The 17,784-nt window shown below is 36.9% G+C and overlaps 1 protein-coding gene across 2 annotated transcripts in view; it reads right to left on the bottom strand.

The window, feature by feature from the left end:
• Positions 1 to 3,312: 3,312 nt before the first annotated feature.
• The window catches only part of SH3GL2 (SH3 domain containing GRB2 like 2, endophilin A1), a 92,647-nt gene continuing 78,175 nt past the window's right edge, over positions 3,313 to 17,784 (bottom strand). For both annotated transcript variants that reach the window (XM_038170976.2, XM_072031302.1), the window contains exons 4-9: positions 13,803 to 13,946; positions 11,806 to 11,939; positions 10,849 to 11,007; positions 9,226 to 9,329; positions 7,406 to 7,536; positions 3,313 to 4,816 (exon numbers count right to left, since the gene is read on the bottom strand). In XM_038170976.2, the coding sequence (XP_038026904.1) occupies positions 4,617 to 4,816; positions 7,406 to 7,536; positions 9,226 to 9,329; positions 10,849 to 11,007; positions 11,806 to 11,939; positions 13,803 to 13,946 (872 nt within the window). In that variant the 3' untranslated portion in view covers positions 3,313 to 4,616. The remainder of the gene's footprint in view (positions 4,817 to 7,405; positions 7,537 to 9,225; positions 9,330 to 10,848; positions 11,008 to 11,805; positions 11,940 to 13,802; positions 13,947 to 17,784) is intronic.

The raw sequence follows: 17,784 nt of genomic DNA, 5'->3' as shown, positions 1-17,784 counted from the left end.
ACAACTTTTGCTGTTGGATGCTCTTACTGATCTTTTCAAGGCATGCACCCTTGTTAACTTCACCTGATATTTTCTAAACAGAGCTATGGGGTCTTCTTTCTTGTTTCTTTCACTTGCCACCACTCACAGGCTAATGGCAGTGTGCTGGTTTTATATACAGATGTGAAATTGATTAGTAATGTGTTTTCTATAAATGACCTGGTTCAAGAAAAAAAGTCCAACACACATGGGTCATAACTAAAATTGTACTATGTACACTTAGATGTGACTTGCAATTTTTTACAAAACTTGGCTAAGTTATTCCTTTATATCTGTTCATTATTGATCAAATCCGTTAACTTAAGTGGATGTTTAGTCAAAATCTTATTACCTTAAGCTCCTTCACTATTTCACTTTAGCCCATCAGTCTTGACTGTCTTCATATATCAATAGTTAGATATTACTATTAAAGGTACATAGCATAGAATTGATCTGTACTTTACAGTGCACAGAAAGATTTTTTCACAAAGCTGTTCCCATCTTCCACAATACTTTGGGCCAAACAGTGAGGCAAGATTGTAATACCTTTTGGAAATTTCAACTCTGCATTTGGACTATCAGTTTACAGATTAATAAAATAATGCCTACAGAGCAGAAAATCTGAACTTAAATTCTAATTTTCTTAGTTGCATAGCAGGCTAGTTAGTAGGCTAATTGCACAACCAACCTACTGGTGCATTACAGATAATTAAGACTAGGTTCATTTCAATAAAAATTGAGTCAGATTTATATAGTGCTTCCTGGGAATGTGCCCTAATTCACTGCTTAATATGCCCAGCTTGAACACAACCTGCTTTTGTGCTGGGAAGGGACCTATATGTACATAGACCCCCATATACCCTGCTCCCTGCTTTTACAAAATCTACGATGTTTTCACAGCCTATTGATATGACAAGCATAGGGCACATCTTGGGGTAGAACTATTGCTCAGCTTAGATGGTGCCATCTAGAAAGACCTAAAAACGTGAGCCCAGGAAAGAAGTCCCCCTAGCAAGGAAGGGGATATTTCAAAAGGGATTTATTATTATTATTATTATTATTATTATTATTATTATTATTATTATTATTATTATTATTATTATTATTTATTTATTTATTTATTTATTTATTATTTTGTTTTGTAATCCACAACCTTTGTGTACTTTTCCCATTTCTGTTTTTCACAGTCTGACTTTGAAATAAACAAGAAAGAAGGCAAATATATAAACATATATATTTAGCTGTATTCAGCAGATGATAGTTTGTGCTGGGAGACTTTCTAATATTTTTTATTTTTTGTTTTACAGAGAAGCTTGATAATTATGCACCCATACAGAATTTTTAAAATGTTTCTGAAATTATACACCTTAGGAAGCAGGATTTCAAAAGTTATGTCTGCCAGTGACATTACAGAATGTATTGTCTGTAAAACAGAATGTTCCCTTCCATCAGTAAAATGTTAGAAGGGAATGGAGTCAGAGCTCTGTAGACAAAGCTTTGAACTACCTGGGATGTAAAAACAGTCTCCAGTTTTCTTCTTTCCCTAATCCTATCACTGGAGCTTTAGATGCAAATTTTTGTCAGCCGTTTGTCTTGGCCAAATAAGGTTTTGATCTTCCCATTTAAAGAATAGAGTGTTCTTCAGGGATCACCTGGATGAGACAGAACACAGAAGCACCAAGAATACAAGGTCTGTTCCCAAGTCACAAAGTGATGGCATTTAACAGATTTTTTTTGACTCTTTGTGCATTCTTTCTGGCCCTATTTGTGGAAAGATGCATTTTCCCCCTGTATTCAGCTTTGGTGAGGCCGCACCTCGAGTACTGTGTTCACTTATGGGCCCCTTGCTACAAGAAGGACATTGAGGTGCTCAGGCAAGTCCAGAGAAGGGCAATGAAGCTTGTGAGGGGTCTGGAGAGGAGTGGCTGAGGGAGCTGGGGAATGTTCAGCCTGGAGAGGAGGAGGTTTAGGGGCGACCTTATTGCTCTCTATGAGTACCTTAAAGGAGACTGTAGCGAGGTGGGAGCTGGTCTATTCTCCCATGTGCCTGGTGAGAGGACAAGGGGGAATGGGCTAAAGTTGTGCCAAGGGAGGTTTAGGTTGGATATTAGGAAGAACTTCTCTACCAAAAAGGTTGTTAGGCACTGGAATAGGCTGCCCAGGGAAGTGGTTGAGTCACCATCCCTGGAGGTCTTTAATAGACATTTAGATGTCGATCTTAGTGATATGGTTTAATGGAGGACTTGTTAGTGTTAGGTCAGAGGTTGGACTCGCTGATCTTGGAGGTCTCTTCCAACCTAGATGATTCTGTAATTCCGTGGTTTCCCTATGTTCTAAAAAACAGCTCCTCAGCAGGGTGGGAGTGGGGCAGCACTGCATACCAATCATCTTTTGCTCTAAATCACACATAATTTTCTCTAAGATAGTTGCAGTATACTTGCCCACCCTACAAAAACAGTACAAAATAATAAGCCAGTAATAATCATCTGAAGGTGCTCCATGACACCTGAACAGATATGCTCACTGCAGCACACAGACAGGCCTCACAAAGAGCAGGGCAAAAGTGCAAGGAGGAATGGGAAGCAGAGAGGAACTGCTCTGGACTGACGACAGTCCCAGCTCCTTAGCCCCATGGGCTGTTTGGGGAAAGTGGAGACCAGAGAGAGAGTGAATTTGAGCTTGGGAAACAGGGCAGGAAAGTTGATATTTTAATATTAGTCATTTTCATTTCTCACTGCCCAATTTTAAGTGGTAATAAACTGATTTTCTCCAGGTTGAATCTGTTTGCCTGTGACAGTAACCAGTAAGCAATCTCACCATCTTTATCTCAACTCACAAGCTTTCTCATTGTTTTCTCTCCCAACCCACTTAGGGACCGTGAGGAAGTGGTTGGATGGGTGTCTGGCTCTATGTGTACAATAAAAAGTATAAAATGAAATTAAACGCTGAATTATATAAAACAAACATAATATTACTACAAACTACTAGCATTGTAGTAAATGCTACTAGGTGTTTTTTTTTTTTTGAAAACCATCCATCTTTAATGGGAAATACCATGTCTCCACAAGATTACATACTGGTCTTTATGATGTGCTCAGTGTTCAGCGTACCCTGTTTATGAGAGCTATTATACATATGGGTTGCAATTCAGAGAAGCAATATAATAATGTAAAAAGTAACCTATATATATATAAACATTTGCAGGTCAGGTTTGAAGAAAATGCTTTCCGAAACAAAATTCTTATTAGCTCTAGTACAACAGATTCATGAGCAATAAAATAATAATACACAACATTATTCCAGTTATTCTCTCAGCATTTATTTGAAATATCAATATTTCCATGATGCAGTTTATACATAAAGCAGTAGGGAATGTCGTCATTTCACATCATCCAGTACTGAAGTGGCACATTCGAAGCAGTACATTAAACCTCTGAAAGAGTCTTTATAGTTTAGATAAATAGAACTCTGGATAACTAAACTTACAGAACTTTTGCAATTGTTACCAAAAGAACGCTGAGAAGCTAGGCACAGCACTGTACACACCAAGTGCAGTAAGGAGGAAAAAAAAAATGAACTAAACATATGGGGAAGTGTTTTTGCATATACAGCCACATGTCTTTAATTGCTCAACACAAAAAGAAGTAAGGTTTATTTAGTCCTCATTGAGGGCAGAATATGCACAAATGATGTTCGAAGAACACATGATAGACAGAAATAAAAGAAGGGAGGGTTGTGTTTGGTTGGATTTCTTCCCCAGTGAATGCGTTTACAAAGAATATCTGGTTCTTAAGCAGCATGATTTTGTGCCAAAAATTGACAAGAAACAGTTAACACTTAAGCAGTTTTATCCCCTATCTTGCCCTCCTACTGGCATCTTGTTGAGCATGCTCAATGTTTCTGAAGGGCAAATTCATGTGGTTTGTGGTTCAAGCTTTTTATTATAGGAATCCCCTTTTTATGGTTTACAGTTTACTTCTGGATGGAAATAGGCTTTTAATAACAATCAAGAATACAAAAATGAGCATAGATCAGAAGGGCACACAGTACAGTGGTTCACTTTCTGAGAAACCAGAGGGTCTACATTTATACTGTCTCTGTGAGAATAGCAAGCCATTTTGGTCAGAAGACACAATTCTGGTTAGACAAGGTTAGACCTGTGTGAACTGTACCATAAGGAAGGGAAAGATGGAATGGCAAGAACTCTTCCCTCTTTTTGTAGAGAACTAAGATTGAAAAGTAATACAGTGGTGATAGGCATTATCTTCCCAATACCGCCTTCACTTCCTGCTACTTCACCATGAGTCATCTGTCTGGCTTGCCACTGCCTTCCCAACTCTGTCTCAGCAATAGCTCTGGTTACCACCAGGCCAGCATGGCCAAGTGACCTAACACTGTTTTGGCTCACAACACTGTGTTGGCTCAGAAGATACCACGCATCACCACTACGTAGTATGACAACACATAAACCAAAGATGCTCGGTGGGACTTGATGACTCTAACCACTGCAATTTGCACTTGTAAGGTGTAAGAAGCAGCATTTGGAAAGCAGTGGTACTGACATTACTATCTGGGTCAGAGGTGGTGAATCAGCCATTCTAATTGGGTAAAGGAACTAGAATATCGACATAATTGATAGGGAAGAAGCCTGACTGGCCATGAAGCATCCCTTCATACCAGTTTTCATCAATCTGGTTAGTAAGGGTAATAATATCACCCTCTTTAAATCCCAGCTCCCCCTCATTTTCAGGTTCAAAGTCATACAGAGCTCGGCAGCATGGCTGATCCATGTGAGCACCTGTGGAGAAGAAACAGAAAGAAACAGCATGTTTAAACTCTCAACTGTTACAGTATCCATCTAACCCTCATACTTTCTACAAATTTTGCTGTTCTGATGTAATTCATATGGTGATAACAGTCCTTTGACAGCATCTAAATTTGGACTGCTAAACTGCATTAGAAGGTAGTTTAAAGCTTTTGGCAGCCTTGTGTTTTCATATGTGGTTCCTTTAGTAAATGAAACTACTAAAATAACTAACTACAGTCAAGCCCAGTCCTAAAAGAGAGGCTACTACCAGTTTGGGATCTGATTTTTATCTGTTTACAAAACATGCAAAATGAAACAAAAGCCCAAATACGTTTCCATCCTCACTGGCACAGAGGCTTTGTCTGTGTCTCAGGTAAACACTGAAAGGGGTATCTTGAAATGAGAATGAAGATTTAACTATGCCTTTATTTGGAATCTTCACTGGTACAGATATACTTCAAACAATCATATATGCTTATAATTTTCCAAATTTAAAAGTGAGGTTTCCAAAGACATTTTCTCCCCATTGAAGATTGCATGACCACCAGGATAGATTTGGAACAGGTTTGAAATGGAAAGTTTTCAAATATGGTAGTTGATAAACATCATGTACACCCTTTAGAATGGCTGATAGATATTACTGTAAGTTATTAGTTAGTTTAGATTTTTATAGATTTTTATAGATTTTTAATTTGTACTAAATTAAGAAATATTCTTTTCTTCTTGCACCACCCTCCAGCCTCCCAAGTTCCTATAGCTTCAAGCCTACCAAAAGCGTAACTGTTCCTGGTCAAAATAATTAGAATTTATCAGAACTAAAATGTATGGAACCTGCCTTCCCATAGTAAAAGTTCATGTGCTTCCAGTGGTCAGAGCAAAGTGATACATGCCATTACCCTATAATGACATTTCTAGGAATATATATTCCAGCTTTTTCATATGTAGTGGCTTCATGATGAATGGGTTTCAAATTCAGACTTTTTACATACTCATTTCAACCACTCTCTGTAGCTAGAATATCTATGCTTCAGCTACATTTTTATAGATGTCAATACAGTAAGTTTTTCAAATAGAATACTTAATTCATGAAATTCTGTAGTGAAACCTTTCATTTCTTTACATACTGCTGACTGTTTATTTTGCTGGAGAGGTAAAGTTAAAGATAAGACAGCACACATCTTTTATTTTTCGTGAAGTCTATTTTGCTGGCATTAACAAGCCTTATGATGCCTGTTTGGTATCCTCGTCTCTAGCAGCTGAAACATAAAAGACCTAGCTATGAAAGTTAAACTAGAACTAAAATTCAAACGAACATTGAAGCTCTGTGCTTTAGAATGAACCATCCCAAATCTACATTAAAGAATTGTCAGAGAAGAAGGCAGTTCTCTGAAACTGATGAGAACCTCAAAAGAAAGCATACCCATTGAAGAAAACGCTAAATATTGCTCTCTGAAAAGGAAAAGGCAAATGCTTAAGAGATACAGGAATATCAGTCTGTACTACCTTTGCACAGACAAGTGTTCATGACACCACAAAAATACAAAGGAAGAAGAAAATTCTGGCGACAAGACAGGAAGACCTTTACTATGCGAGACTCAAGCCACACTTGTGAATGAGGAATCCCCAGTATACACGTAAACTCCCATCCATAGTCCTCAGTATAACCCCCCATGTCTTGCCAGCATAATGAGAAAATTACTGCTTTAGAAGGCTATGCAAGACTATTTCCAGTTGCAGGTGCCAAATGGAGATACTGTTGCTGCCTATACTTGGGAGAACAGTAAATATTCTCATCAGGATACAACAGGAAGGAAGGAAATCCTGACTAAAGATCTAGTGAAAAACAACTATCTTGCAATACAGGAAGTGCTAGCAATTGTCATTGAGATCAACCAGAACAGCTGATGTCAGGGATCAGAAAGAGGACAACCACCACTGTAACATGGAATTAACAGACCATCACTGTGAGAAACAAGTGACAAGGCTTAGTATGTGCTGATATGAAATAAAGTACATTGTTAAGACAATAATGATGCATGGTCACATAAATGTTTCATCCTGCTCCCAGCTGGATGGAAAACTCACTTGACTTGACTTTGTTCTTGTTTTTAGTGATTTTTAATTTCAGGCTGCATATAATACCTGTCTTTATAGAGCAGGATAAGATTATGGAGTTTTGTAGGGTTTTAGGATTTTAGATGCTCATGGAAAACTTACAGTTGGTCTTTGGGTTTTCTAAATGAGCGTTAAGATCTGTATTTTGAGGTGAATTTAGTATGGCAGCATCTCTTTGTGTTTCTAGTACTAAGGAAACTTTTGACCCAACGGAAGATTTAAAGCAGTGGATCCATGTTCACATGCCTGAGGATGTGAATATTTTAGAAAGAATATTGTTTTGCAACTGGACCATGTCCTTTGGTGGAATTGGTATAGCTAGTTCAAGCAGTTCACCTATACTATCACCATTCTCATTTTCCCTCACCAAAGAACTACTCTCTAGGAGGAAGCATGGAACTTCTGCATTGTAGAAAAATTCATCCAAATTTGGCTTTTCCCCCCTCACATTGTTACTGCCATTACCTGCTGGTTTGGGAGTGGTGGCATGGGATATTCCTCCATTGTGCTGAGTATTGTCACCAGTTGTGAAATCCAGGCTCATACGAGGTTTGGGCTGGTATTCTCTTTTGGGCTGAGATGATGCCTCTTTTATTCTGCCAAAACATATCAGTTGAATGTCAAGAGTTACTGTCTTGTCAATGGATGAGATGCAAGTATCTTTAATTCCAAGGCTAAAGTTAACATCCATGAATCAGCCTGTCTTAAAAGTTTTTGGATTTGGAGTAATTTTTATTTAACATGTTAGTTCAAATTACCAATAACGACTTGATGCAACTGTGCTATTAAGTTATTCATTTTTCTTTTCCCTTAAGAAATAGTGTTTTGGCCAACTTCCTTTTGTCTAAGAATAACAAAGAGTTTATAATGGAGAAAAACCTGTGATATGATCTAGCAATGCTTAAAGAAGGACTGTACAAATAACTCTACCTTCATTTTTAGCTTGACTGAAACCTGTTATTTTGCTGCTACTTTTGGCATGCCTTAACTATTCAGCTGGTTGATGCCAACTCTTGTCCTTTTGTGAGGAGACTGTGTGGGAATGTATTGACTTTTGCTGTATTGACTGCATTCATCTGTAATTTAGAATACTTGCTTCACAGAGATGCACAGCTCCAGTTTTCCTGGATTCTCAAAATAAAAATATTATGCATCATTCATGTTAATGTATTCTTTTAATTGAGAAGTCGAGAATTTCTAGGAAAGGGTACATTTTCAGATTCATAGTTAATGTTGACAGAATGAGAGCAATTTATGCAGAAGAACTTACATAAGAAATTCTAATACCACTCAGGGAAGAATATTTGAGTCAAGACCTTTGCATTTAAAGTGCAGGTTGGTTTCTCTAACCTTCCCTAGTCTGGCCCCACAGCTGCTGTTGGCTGCACCATGATTTATGCATTGAAAAAAACTGCTTCAAACTTAACCAGTTTTGGACCTGATAACAAGAGTCTCTTCACCATCTAAAATATTATCTGTATTAGTCACTCCCCCAAAATTGATTTTCTTCTTCAGAAATATAAAACAGAAATATATTTAAAACAAAAGTAATGACGTTGTCAAAATAAACAAAAAGGCTTTGTTGTGCTTCATTCAATTACAGTTCTTTTTTTTTCAAAACAGTAAAGCTTTGAATAAAAAAACACTTAATTCTATAACTCATAATATTTCTGTGAAGGAGATACCATTTTTCACAGATTATGAACTTGAAGGTGACAGTTTTAGTGACTTCCTAAAATCTCTCCAAAAGCTCAGCATGAGCCTTGTTTCTTCAGAAAAGAAATATCTCCAAGGAAACTGTTCTTGCTTCCCAGATGCACTGTCATGCTACTCCTTCTACTTGATGAAAAAGAGAATTTAAAAGGAAAAATCTTTGCTGACCTTCTAGATTTTATGAATTTTACTCTAAGTCTTCCAATGCTTGCCAAGTCTCGTTTCCTAGAATCAAGAGTATTTTAAGGAAGTTTAAGCCTTCCATTAATGTGTAGAATGCAAAAAGGTTATCTTTTGGAACTTGCTAATTATGTGATTATGAAAACAGAGACTGTCTCACCAGGCAACTGCAAATTACGGTTTATGTGTTTTAGAGATATAGATAATTCTAAGTATGACTGAGTTGAGGAAAGCATCTCAGCTCACCAAAGCTGTCAAATGTGATTTAATTGAAAGCATGTTTTTATAAACATTCTAAGTCAGTGTTACATACATTTTGCATTCTACTCATAGGTTTTCTGACTCTGTAAAACATAAAAAGCAATTCAACAAATTTAAAGGAAGTGTATTACCTGTCTTCCAGCTTAGAAGTAACTCGTTGAAGGATCTGTGTGGCCTGCTTGTGGTACTCCAGCTGGGCTTGTACAAGAGCAGAAAGCTGGCTCACTTGTTCGATCTGAGGATTGACATTAAAACATTGTATCTTAGGTCAGTACCAACACATCAGCAGTAGAAAGTAAAGACCACTTTCAGGCTGACACTGCAAAGACAGTGCCTTTACTTTTCACTCAAAAAAAATCATCCATCTTTGTAGTTCATAAATAGCTACATATCAGCCTTCATGTATTACCATGTCTGGTTATGATCGGATATGGAATGGTGACTGCAACTTTTCTCTGTTGATCATCTCCATGGCCTGTTTGCACGAACAGTAGCCTACAGACCTACTTCATTCAAGAAACACTGTGAAAGTAAAAATCAGACTGTAATGAAAACATAGTACACCTTCTCTGCCCCACCCTTAGATGGACACAAAATGGTACAGAGTACAGTCATGCTTCTTATGCATTCTGGGCTGTGCAATAGACAGAAACAGGAAGATGTTACATCCTTTTGTATGTAGGGTATTTGTAGTGAAGGCAGATAGAATTCTACTTTGTGAGGGAAAAATCATCCAAAGCTCTTCTGAGGATGCTGTAGTTCCCAGCAGTTCACACAATATACCTCTCAATGGTGTCATGCAGGCCAGGACTATCTAGTTATATGGGGTTGTATTTTAGTACAGGGATTAAAACTACAAATTCATTATACTTTCATTTTAGCACAGCTATATGTCATTTATGATACGCAAATGTTTTCATTTTTGTTATGTCCCCTCTAAAGCACTCTGGCAACAAAATGAGGTATTAAGTTACACATGAATTTAAACTTAAATCCAGTCATTTCCTTCAACTGGAATATTTAAATAGAGTATCAGTTGACAAGATACCCTGTAAGACAGACTTCATCTGTAATGTTTGTTTGTTTGTTCTCATCCAGAAGTAGCAACTTTTTCTTCTCACTTTACAGTTTCAACATTACTTACAAATAGAAAATAAAGAAAACTAATAGATGCTCATTCCTCAACTAGTGTGTAAGTGAAAACTATGCTGTAAAGTCATGTTTCAGCAGTCACATTAATTTTGGCTTTTCTATTCATTACTGCATACGATTAGGGCAGAGACCATAGAGGTTGTGAGCATATCATCTCTGACGTTTACCAATCATATCAGCAGCATACATCCTTGAACAAAAGCAACAGATCATACCCCGAAACAACAGAAAGTAAAAATCATGATTTACATTTATGTAATTCTGAATAGGAAGGTATTATGTCTTTGTAAGTAACACTGTTCAGTAAGGAAGTACAATGCTGTTATAGAGAATTGATATTCTTTATCTCACTTATTTATCAAACACCTGCTAAACTAGTCCTGCATGTGCATGCTGTACGTTAATACAGCTTCTCACTGTGTCTCACTGAGTCTAGCGAGGTAGGAAGTGCTTCCCCATTTTAAAGTTATAGGAAACTGTGGCATCATAGACTTATACAGGTTTTCAAGTTCTAGACTGCTTTAGATTGCCTTCACTGCTGAACAAGCATCTTTCTTTTGTTGTTAAGATTCAGCTCAAAGCATAAATGAGGGATATCTCACATCCATCTCCAGAAGGTTGAACATGCTTGACTCAGCAATTTCTTTTGATTCATCAAATTTCTCCAGTGCTTGGCGAAGCTCTTCATCAGGGAGCTTGCCCTGTCTTTTCTTCTTGTAGTCAAAATCCAGGCGCCGACCCTCCATTTTCTTTAGGTGATGCTGAAGAACAAAAAGGAAAAAGTAAGCACAGAATAAAGGGTGTTTCCCAGCTCTCTTTAGCCAAAGGCCATCTGCATTGTAATCAGATAATCCATGCAGATTTTCAAGCTGTTTGCTGTATATCATTCCTTCCCGAGAGGGGAAAAACAATGATGTGGTTTTACATCTCTTTTAAGATGCTCTGCCCTCTAAATATGACAGACATTCAGCATTTAAAAAGGCCACACAGACTCCACACAGAATGGGTAACTGCAGTCGATACCTGTATAAAAGATACGAGAGTTTCTGACATTTAACTCTGATGTAGAATTATCTGAATACTATTATTTTCCCCTAGAAATTTAAGAGAAGATTGAAATAAAATCAAAAGGTTGTACATTTTTGCTTGTGTAGTAGTTTTCATGAACAAAACAACAGAGAAAATATTTTTAATCAATTTCATCAGATCACCAAAGGATCTTAATGTTATCTTTTATTAAAGATTTTCCAGTTTATTAACTGACAGAACATACGTGTCATTCTATTTAGCAGTTGCCAGGTCAAACCTCCAAAAAGTTAATGCTACCAGCCCCAGAATGAACACTTCAGGTATTTACTTTCCTTTGGAAGAATCAATGTTAGAATTTTGATCCTTCCCCTTCTAAACCATCAATGAGAGAGACAGGACTGAAAAGTAAAACTCAAATCAGATCCTCTGTAGATGAAAAGCCAGCTTTTAATTAGACAACAAAAGCATTTTGAACATTTACATATTTTGTATACACGTACAGAGTACAAATACCACATTGAGGACAATACCTGTATTTCTCTCAGGTCTTTGTCATGGAGATTCTGAAGTGGGTCAATGAAGTTTTGTTTAACTTCCATGTCTAAAGAGTCTTTGACCTCAGAAAGCTCCTTCATAGCTTCTCCCACATCTACAAGTGCTGGTCCTGAAAAAGAAGATGCCCAGTTTAACTTAAAATAACTTAGTTCCAAGCACTGTAGAATGACTCATGGAAATTTCAGTTAATATTCAGTTTTCAGCCTCAAGTTTAGGAAAGAAACAGAGATTGGCAAACCACATGAAAGGGCAACACATATTTTACATTTCTGCAGCCTCCAGCCCTGCAATATATCTGAACTTGAGAATTCATACTGCATAAGGACAGCCTGCCCCTACCCATATCTCATTGTCCATTCATTCCTCAATCTGGTGAAGAAAATATGTTAAAAAAATAATTATCTTCATTTGCTCCAGTGTTGCTGCCAGATATTAGATTGTATATAAAAATAGTTTTAATGCAAGTCTAGGTCTTCCTATTTGTATCAGAGAATGTAAAAATAGTAAACATTTACAATGTTTTTTGTTGGGGGAGCCGGTGGGAGAAGGGAATAAAAGATTCTTTTGAAGAAACTCTCTAGTTCCTACCCTTAAACAAGTTCATATAACTTAGTGAAAACTATCTGCCTGAATTTCTGAGATCTCCTCCAAGATCACTTGATGTCCAAAAAAGTTACTGTTCTATTTTATGTCCTCTATATGGAAACAAAAGAAGCTCAAAAATATTCTCTGGTTTGAGATGTAGGATGGTGGAAGAAAATCTACTTTCCTTTCAAGAACAGGAAGGGTGTGAAAACTTAAAAATGAAAGGGATCAGAAGGAGCTTTGTCTCCCAAACAGGGGATGGCAGCAATGCAAGGCAAAATTAGAGAGCCTGCCAGACCTGGATGACAAACAGCCATAATAGCTCCTATTAGTTAAGAATGTGAAAATAATTGCCATATCTATTCTGCTGTGTACTAATGCAATCATCAGAGAATACAGAGCAATTTGCACAAATTAAATTCTATTAGTTCTTCATTTTCACTTTGAAAATATATTTGAAATTCAGCAAGTGAGAGGCAACAAATAAAAAAATAATTCAATAGTGTTTAGTACAAACCAGCCTACATTTGCCAAGCTAGTCAATTACTAGTCAACAAACAAGTACCTTCTCCATTGCTCACGTCTTTATGCCAGGAACAAAGGAACAACATGCTATGAAGATTCAAAAAAGAAACAGAATTTTCAGGGTCTTATTTGAATGTTTGGGGTGTTGACATATAAAAATAGCCAACAGAGCAGCTCACACAATTAGGACACAAAGGATCCTGCTATGAATGTTACCTCTTTTACTTAGACCTCCAGCGTTAAAGAATGTAATGTAAAATCTTGGTTTAACATTTCTAACTCAGGAAGTTGTAAATTCATCTGGGGCTTGGTGGGGAGAAGGATTTTACAGGCAAAACAGGAGTATGCACTAGTGCCTTAAATGCATAAGCTGGCCAGAAAAAAGGCCAAAATGCAAGGAATGAAGATTTTCAGTAACGGCTTTTAAAAAATTGATTATCCTTAATTCCTTGCCTGTAATAAAGACAGTAACATTAATTCTGAGGTTAAAAGGTTCTTATTGTATGCACAGATAGATAATAATACCATTTCTGAACACGTATATCTTCCACCACAACAAAGTCCCTTTAGCATAATCAATGACAGAGCCTAAAGACTATATGGGTATGGTTCCAAATTAAAACAATTTGACTTCCAGCTCTGAGAGAAAAATCTCTTGTTCAAATCTGCAAAAGATACTGGATTTACATCATCTCAGCAGCCCTAAACTGACCTCAAGGGTTAAGACTGATGAAGCCGAACTCTCACATTTTTTGCAGAATTTATTTCTTTATAAGAGCACAAGACTCCAATAATGAAAGAAATATTAAATTTTGTTACCATTTTTATTTCAGTATAATGGAAAAGGAATTAATCAAATTACCAAAGTTGCATTCTTCTCCAAGTTCGCGGCCAAATTTCAGCATTGCATCTGCCAGCAAGGCTTCAGCCTGTGGGTAACCTGGTCCCTTTTCCTGGCCTCGAATTTTTGACATAGTGTTGATCATGCTGAGTTTAGCTCTGGAAGCTGAAAAAGGAAAGTGACAGAGGTTACAAACACACAACAGTTTGAGTATGCAGCCTCTGTTCTGAACTTCAAATCAAAACCTCCCTTGAAACGACTCAGACAGAAGAAAGGCCATGAACATTTTCAAGACACAATGTTTGATGTGCTACAACTCAGGAGAAAAATCTTTAAGCTATCCCCAATTTATTAAACTTAGAATCCCTGGCTAGCAGACAGATAGTAGACCGAGTCAGCCTTCCTATCAAGGACAAGTCGAGACTCTCAAGATTAAACTTTTGAAACCTCAAATGTTTACGTTTGACAGTTTTTCACCTGTGGAGTATGAAATAAAAACTTTGTTCTCAAATGATCAACAATCTTTGAAAAAAAAAATATTTTTTAAAGAGAATTTTGGAAAACTCCTACTTCAATATGTTTTTGACTGTACTTAGTTTAGTTCAAATACACAATTGCAGATCAGAAGAAAGCACATAATTATCATAATTGATGAAAACAAAGCCAGTAAAAATAAACTAAATAATTTTCTTGATGATGTGCTTTAAAGTGATTTTTTTGCAACTACAATATGTGAATGGCCTGCAGAGATCGAATTAAGTAATTGCATTTTACTTCTAATTTTGCCAGCACAGCTGACTCAGAGTATGTGTCTCTACCTCCACTATTGCATGTGCTACAGGACGGCAGCTGTGAATGCCTCTACCTTCCTCCATGCAAAGATTCAATTTTGGCAGTTGCTCGTATGAGTTAGCATTTCTGTAGACAAAACATCAGTAGCTAACATCATTGTTCAACACGCAGCCTTGCACACTTTTCTGTAAGAAGAAAACATCAGCATGTTGCAGTCAACAAGTGTTTTGCTCTTAATTTACTGCTGAATAGTATATATCAAGAAATGTTTTTCGTTGCTGAATATATTTCACTTCGTGGCATATGCACAGACATAGATGTCCAAACAAAGGAAACTCAGGCAAATGTCATTGTACTTATTTTGCCTGGGAAGAAGCTATGAAAAGGTAACATGTTTTTAATCTATAGTAACCATATTTTTGTAAGCTTTCTCACTGCCCTTCAGTGCCATCAGATCATGCCTTTCTGCACTTAGAATTTTTTGATGCCTTGTGTTGCTACCCATTACAAAACTACATTCAGCTGACTAGCTGACTGTTCTGTATAAGAATCTGCATTTTAATGAAGTGTGTGGCCTTTAAAAATGGCATTGAAAGCATGGTTGAAAAGGGAAAATACAGAAGCACAAAAGGAAACCCAGGCACAAACAAAATCAGTAGGACAAGAAATGGAAACAGAGAAATAGAGGCAGCAAGCTGAATTAAAACAGGAACAAATGGGAATACTTTCAGAAATTAAAACAAAAACATAAGAGGGAATTTTAAAAAAACAACAATGTGGTTATATTCTAGAAAGGCTGGCAAGAGTAAAAAGAAAAAAGTATAGGAAAGAATGTAATAGATGAAAGAACAATAAGGGAAGGGTTAAGAAGAGGAGAGAGGCAAGCATGAAATATTCACGCTTCAGTGATTCATCTATTTATTGTAAGTGTTAGATTTGGTTTCTACAGTTAACTTTATCGGAAATTTAAATTACCAAATCATACTGCTTTAGTATAAAATCTTAGAATACATCTACCAGTGTCTTCTTTCCACTTTCCTTCTTTTAAAGTTGATTCCAGTAACTTCCAGGGGAGCTGAGGTAGGCTTGTGCTCAGTCAGTCTGAAAATCCCATCCTGACCCATTTCAATTCTATTGCTTTTGCCGTGCTAGTGCCACGTATTTTCTTTTCTAAGTTATGTCTCAACCTGAGTGAAGACAGGCCGAGACGTACAAAGCACCACATGGTGGTGATCTGAATGCTTGATTCTTTTCCCAGTTTCCTCATTTGCATTGATTTCCCTGCTGTCACTTATGATTCACCTTAATAGCAAGTGTTAACAGACCCATGGTGAAAAATAATTCTTTATTCTGTCTTTATACTCATTATTTCTACTTTCAATCATGTTCATCTTTCATCTCTTTCTTCAAATTACATGTACATCTTCATGGAAAGTCTCCAAGCCTTCATCATATTTAATTTTAGTCATTTTTCAAGTGGCCTTCCTTTTTTTTGTTGTTTTTGTCATAATTGGGAAGTCTACAAAGCTTTTTCCTTCACGGTAACCTCAGCCCAACATCCCTTTCAATAATTTCACCTTTGTCATTAAAATTCTTCTTTTTCCGTTTAATTTCTTTTCCCCTCTTTTCCTTCTACTATCCGTTCACTAACTGTTTATTGAAGTTGGTCAATAGCGCTTCCTTCATTTGTTGATCACACAAAATACCATGAAGGTAGTCGCTCCCTCGTACTGCTGTATGTTGTCATACAAAGATAAGGCTGTTTTCAGGGCATATCCTACTTATCAAGGAGTGTGCAGTGCACTCCAAACCTTCTTTATCCTATGAAAATCAGGTAAACTTCTAAAGAAAAGCATATTGATTTCAATTTTTTTTTCATTAATTTTCCCTCCACTTTTGAATTTAATGTCTCTGTTTCTTATTAAAAACAACAACAACAACAACAACAACAACAAAGGAAATGATGGAAATAGGTAGTTTGGGTGCCTCAAATACTATTTTGGCAAATAGTAATATAGTTATATGGAAATAATCTTTTTTCTTTTATTAAGAACAATGTCATTTTTCCATGTAATTCGTATCACTATAAAGGAGCCCTTTTGCAATCAGCATAAACCAATCCAAGATTAGGTGAGAGCTACAAGAGGTAGTCCTCCTTTGCGCTTACTCCATCTGCTACCTCTGCCCAGCTGGCAAATAACGTGATCTCATTTGTTATGCAAAAAAAAAAAAAAGAAAAAAGTAAATCCTTCAGTGTCTATTACCATTTTAATCTTCAGATGTTACTCACGTACTCCACAAGCAAATGAAAAAAATGTGCAGCTGGGGTATGGGAACTGCTCCTTCCTGGAGCAGTGCAATCTTAAAACAGCCTCAGGTGCCTGAAATCACACCCTGAGCTACTTCCAGACATTTTGCTCTCTGCTGTTACAGAGAGCCTCTTTTGTGATTCACAGCAATCATAATCACTCAGATGTGTCAGGAAGGCAAACTAGAGAAGCACAGAAGAGCCAAAACTTATTACTCAGTCTATATGATGTTGCACAACAGCAGCTTGACTGTAGTTAACAATTTTATCCCTAGCCCCATAATGTTTGTCAATCCTATTGCTTTTCCTGCAGAGTGCTTGTTGATGATGAGCAATGTAGCTGTGGACTCAAGTCATAAACATTATTCCATCTGTTGGCATAGAAACCATTTTAGTCATTATTTTCTCTTTAACAGTTCTTGTAAATATTCTTCCTCCTTTTATCAATCCACTGGCAGCATCATCTGATTATCCTTCTTTTTTCTGTGATCTAACATACAAATGTCACCAATTAAGCTATACCAGCAATGGTCCTTCAGTCTACCACACTGGCAATACAATATTTCACACTAGTTTGAATTTTTTTCCAGCTATAAAGAGACACTGAATGAATGAATTTTCTCTGTACTTCCATAAAACTCTAAGGCACTAATAGTAGGTACACAGACTAATTTTACTTTCACGTTAACTCTTCACTTGCATAACTCCATTGATGCCACCAGTGAAGCTGGCATTGACTGAAAACCCTTACATTCCTAGATCACTATGGAAATATTTAAGTAATTGAATTTTATGGTATAACAGTGACCACAACAGCTCCAGATCACCCCTCCTTGTTAGAATCCTTCAGCAAGAGAGTTGCATTCAGCTCTCCATCAGCCCACTCTTTCCTTTCCTCTCGCC

Source organism: Anas platyrhynchos, chromosome Z (genome assembly GCF_047663525.1).
Source record: "Anas platyrhynchos isolate ZD024472 breed Pekin duck chromosome Z, IASCAAS_PekinDuck_T2T, whole genome shotgun sequence".
NCBI lineage: Eukaryota > Metazoa > Chordata > Aves > Anseriformes > Anatidae > Anas > Anas platyrhynchos.
This window is presented reverse-complemented; position numbering and strand designations above follow the sequence as displayed.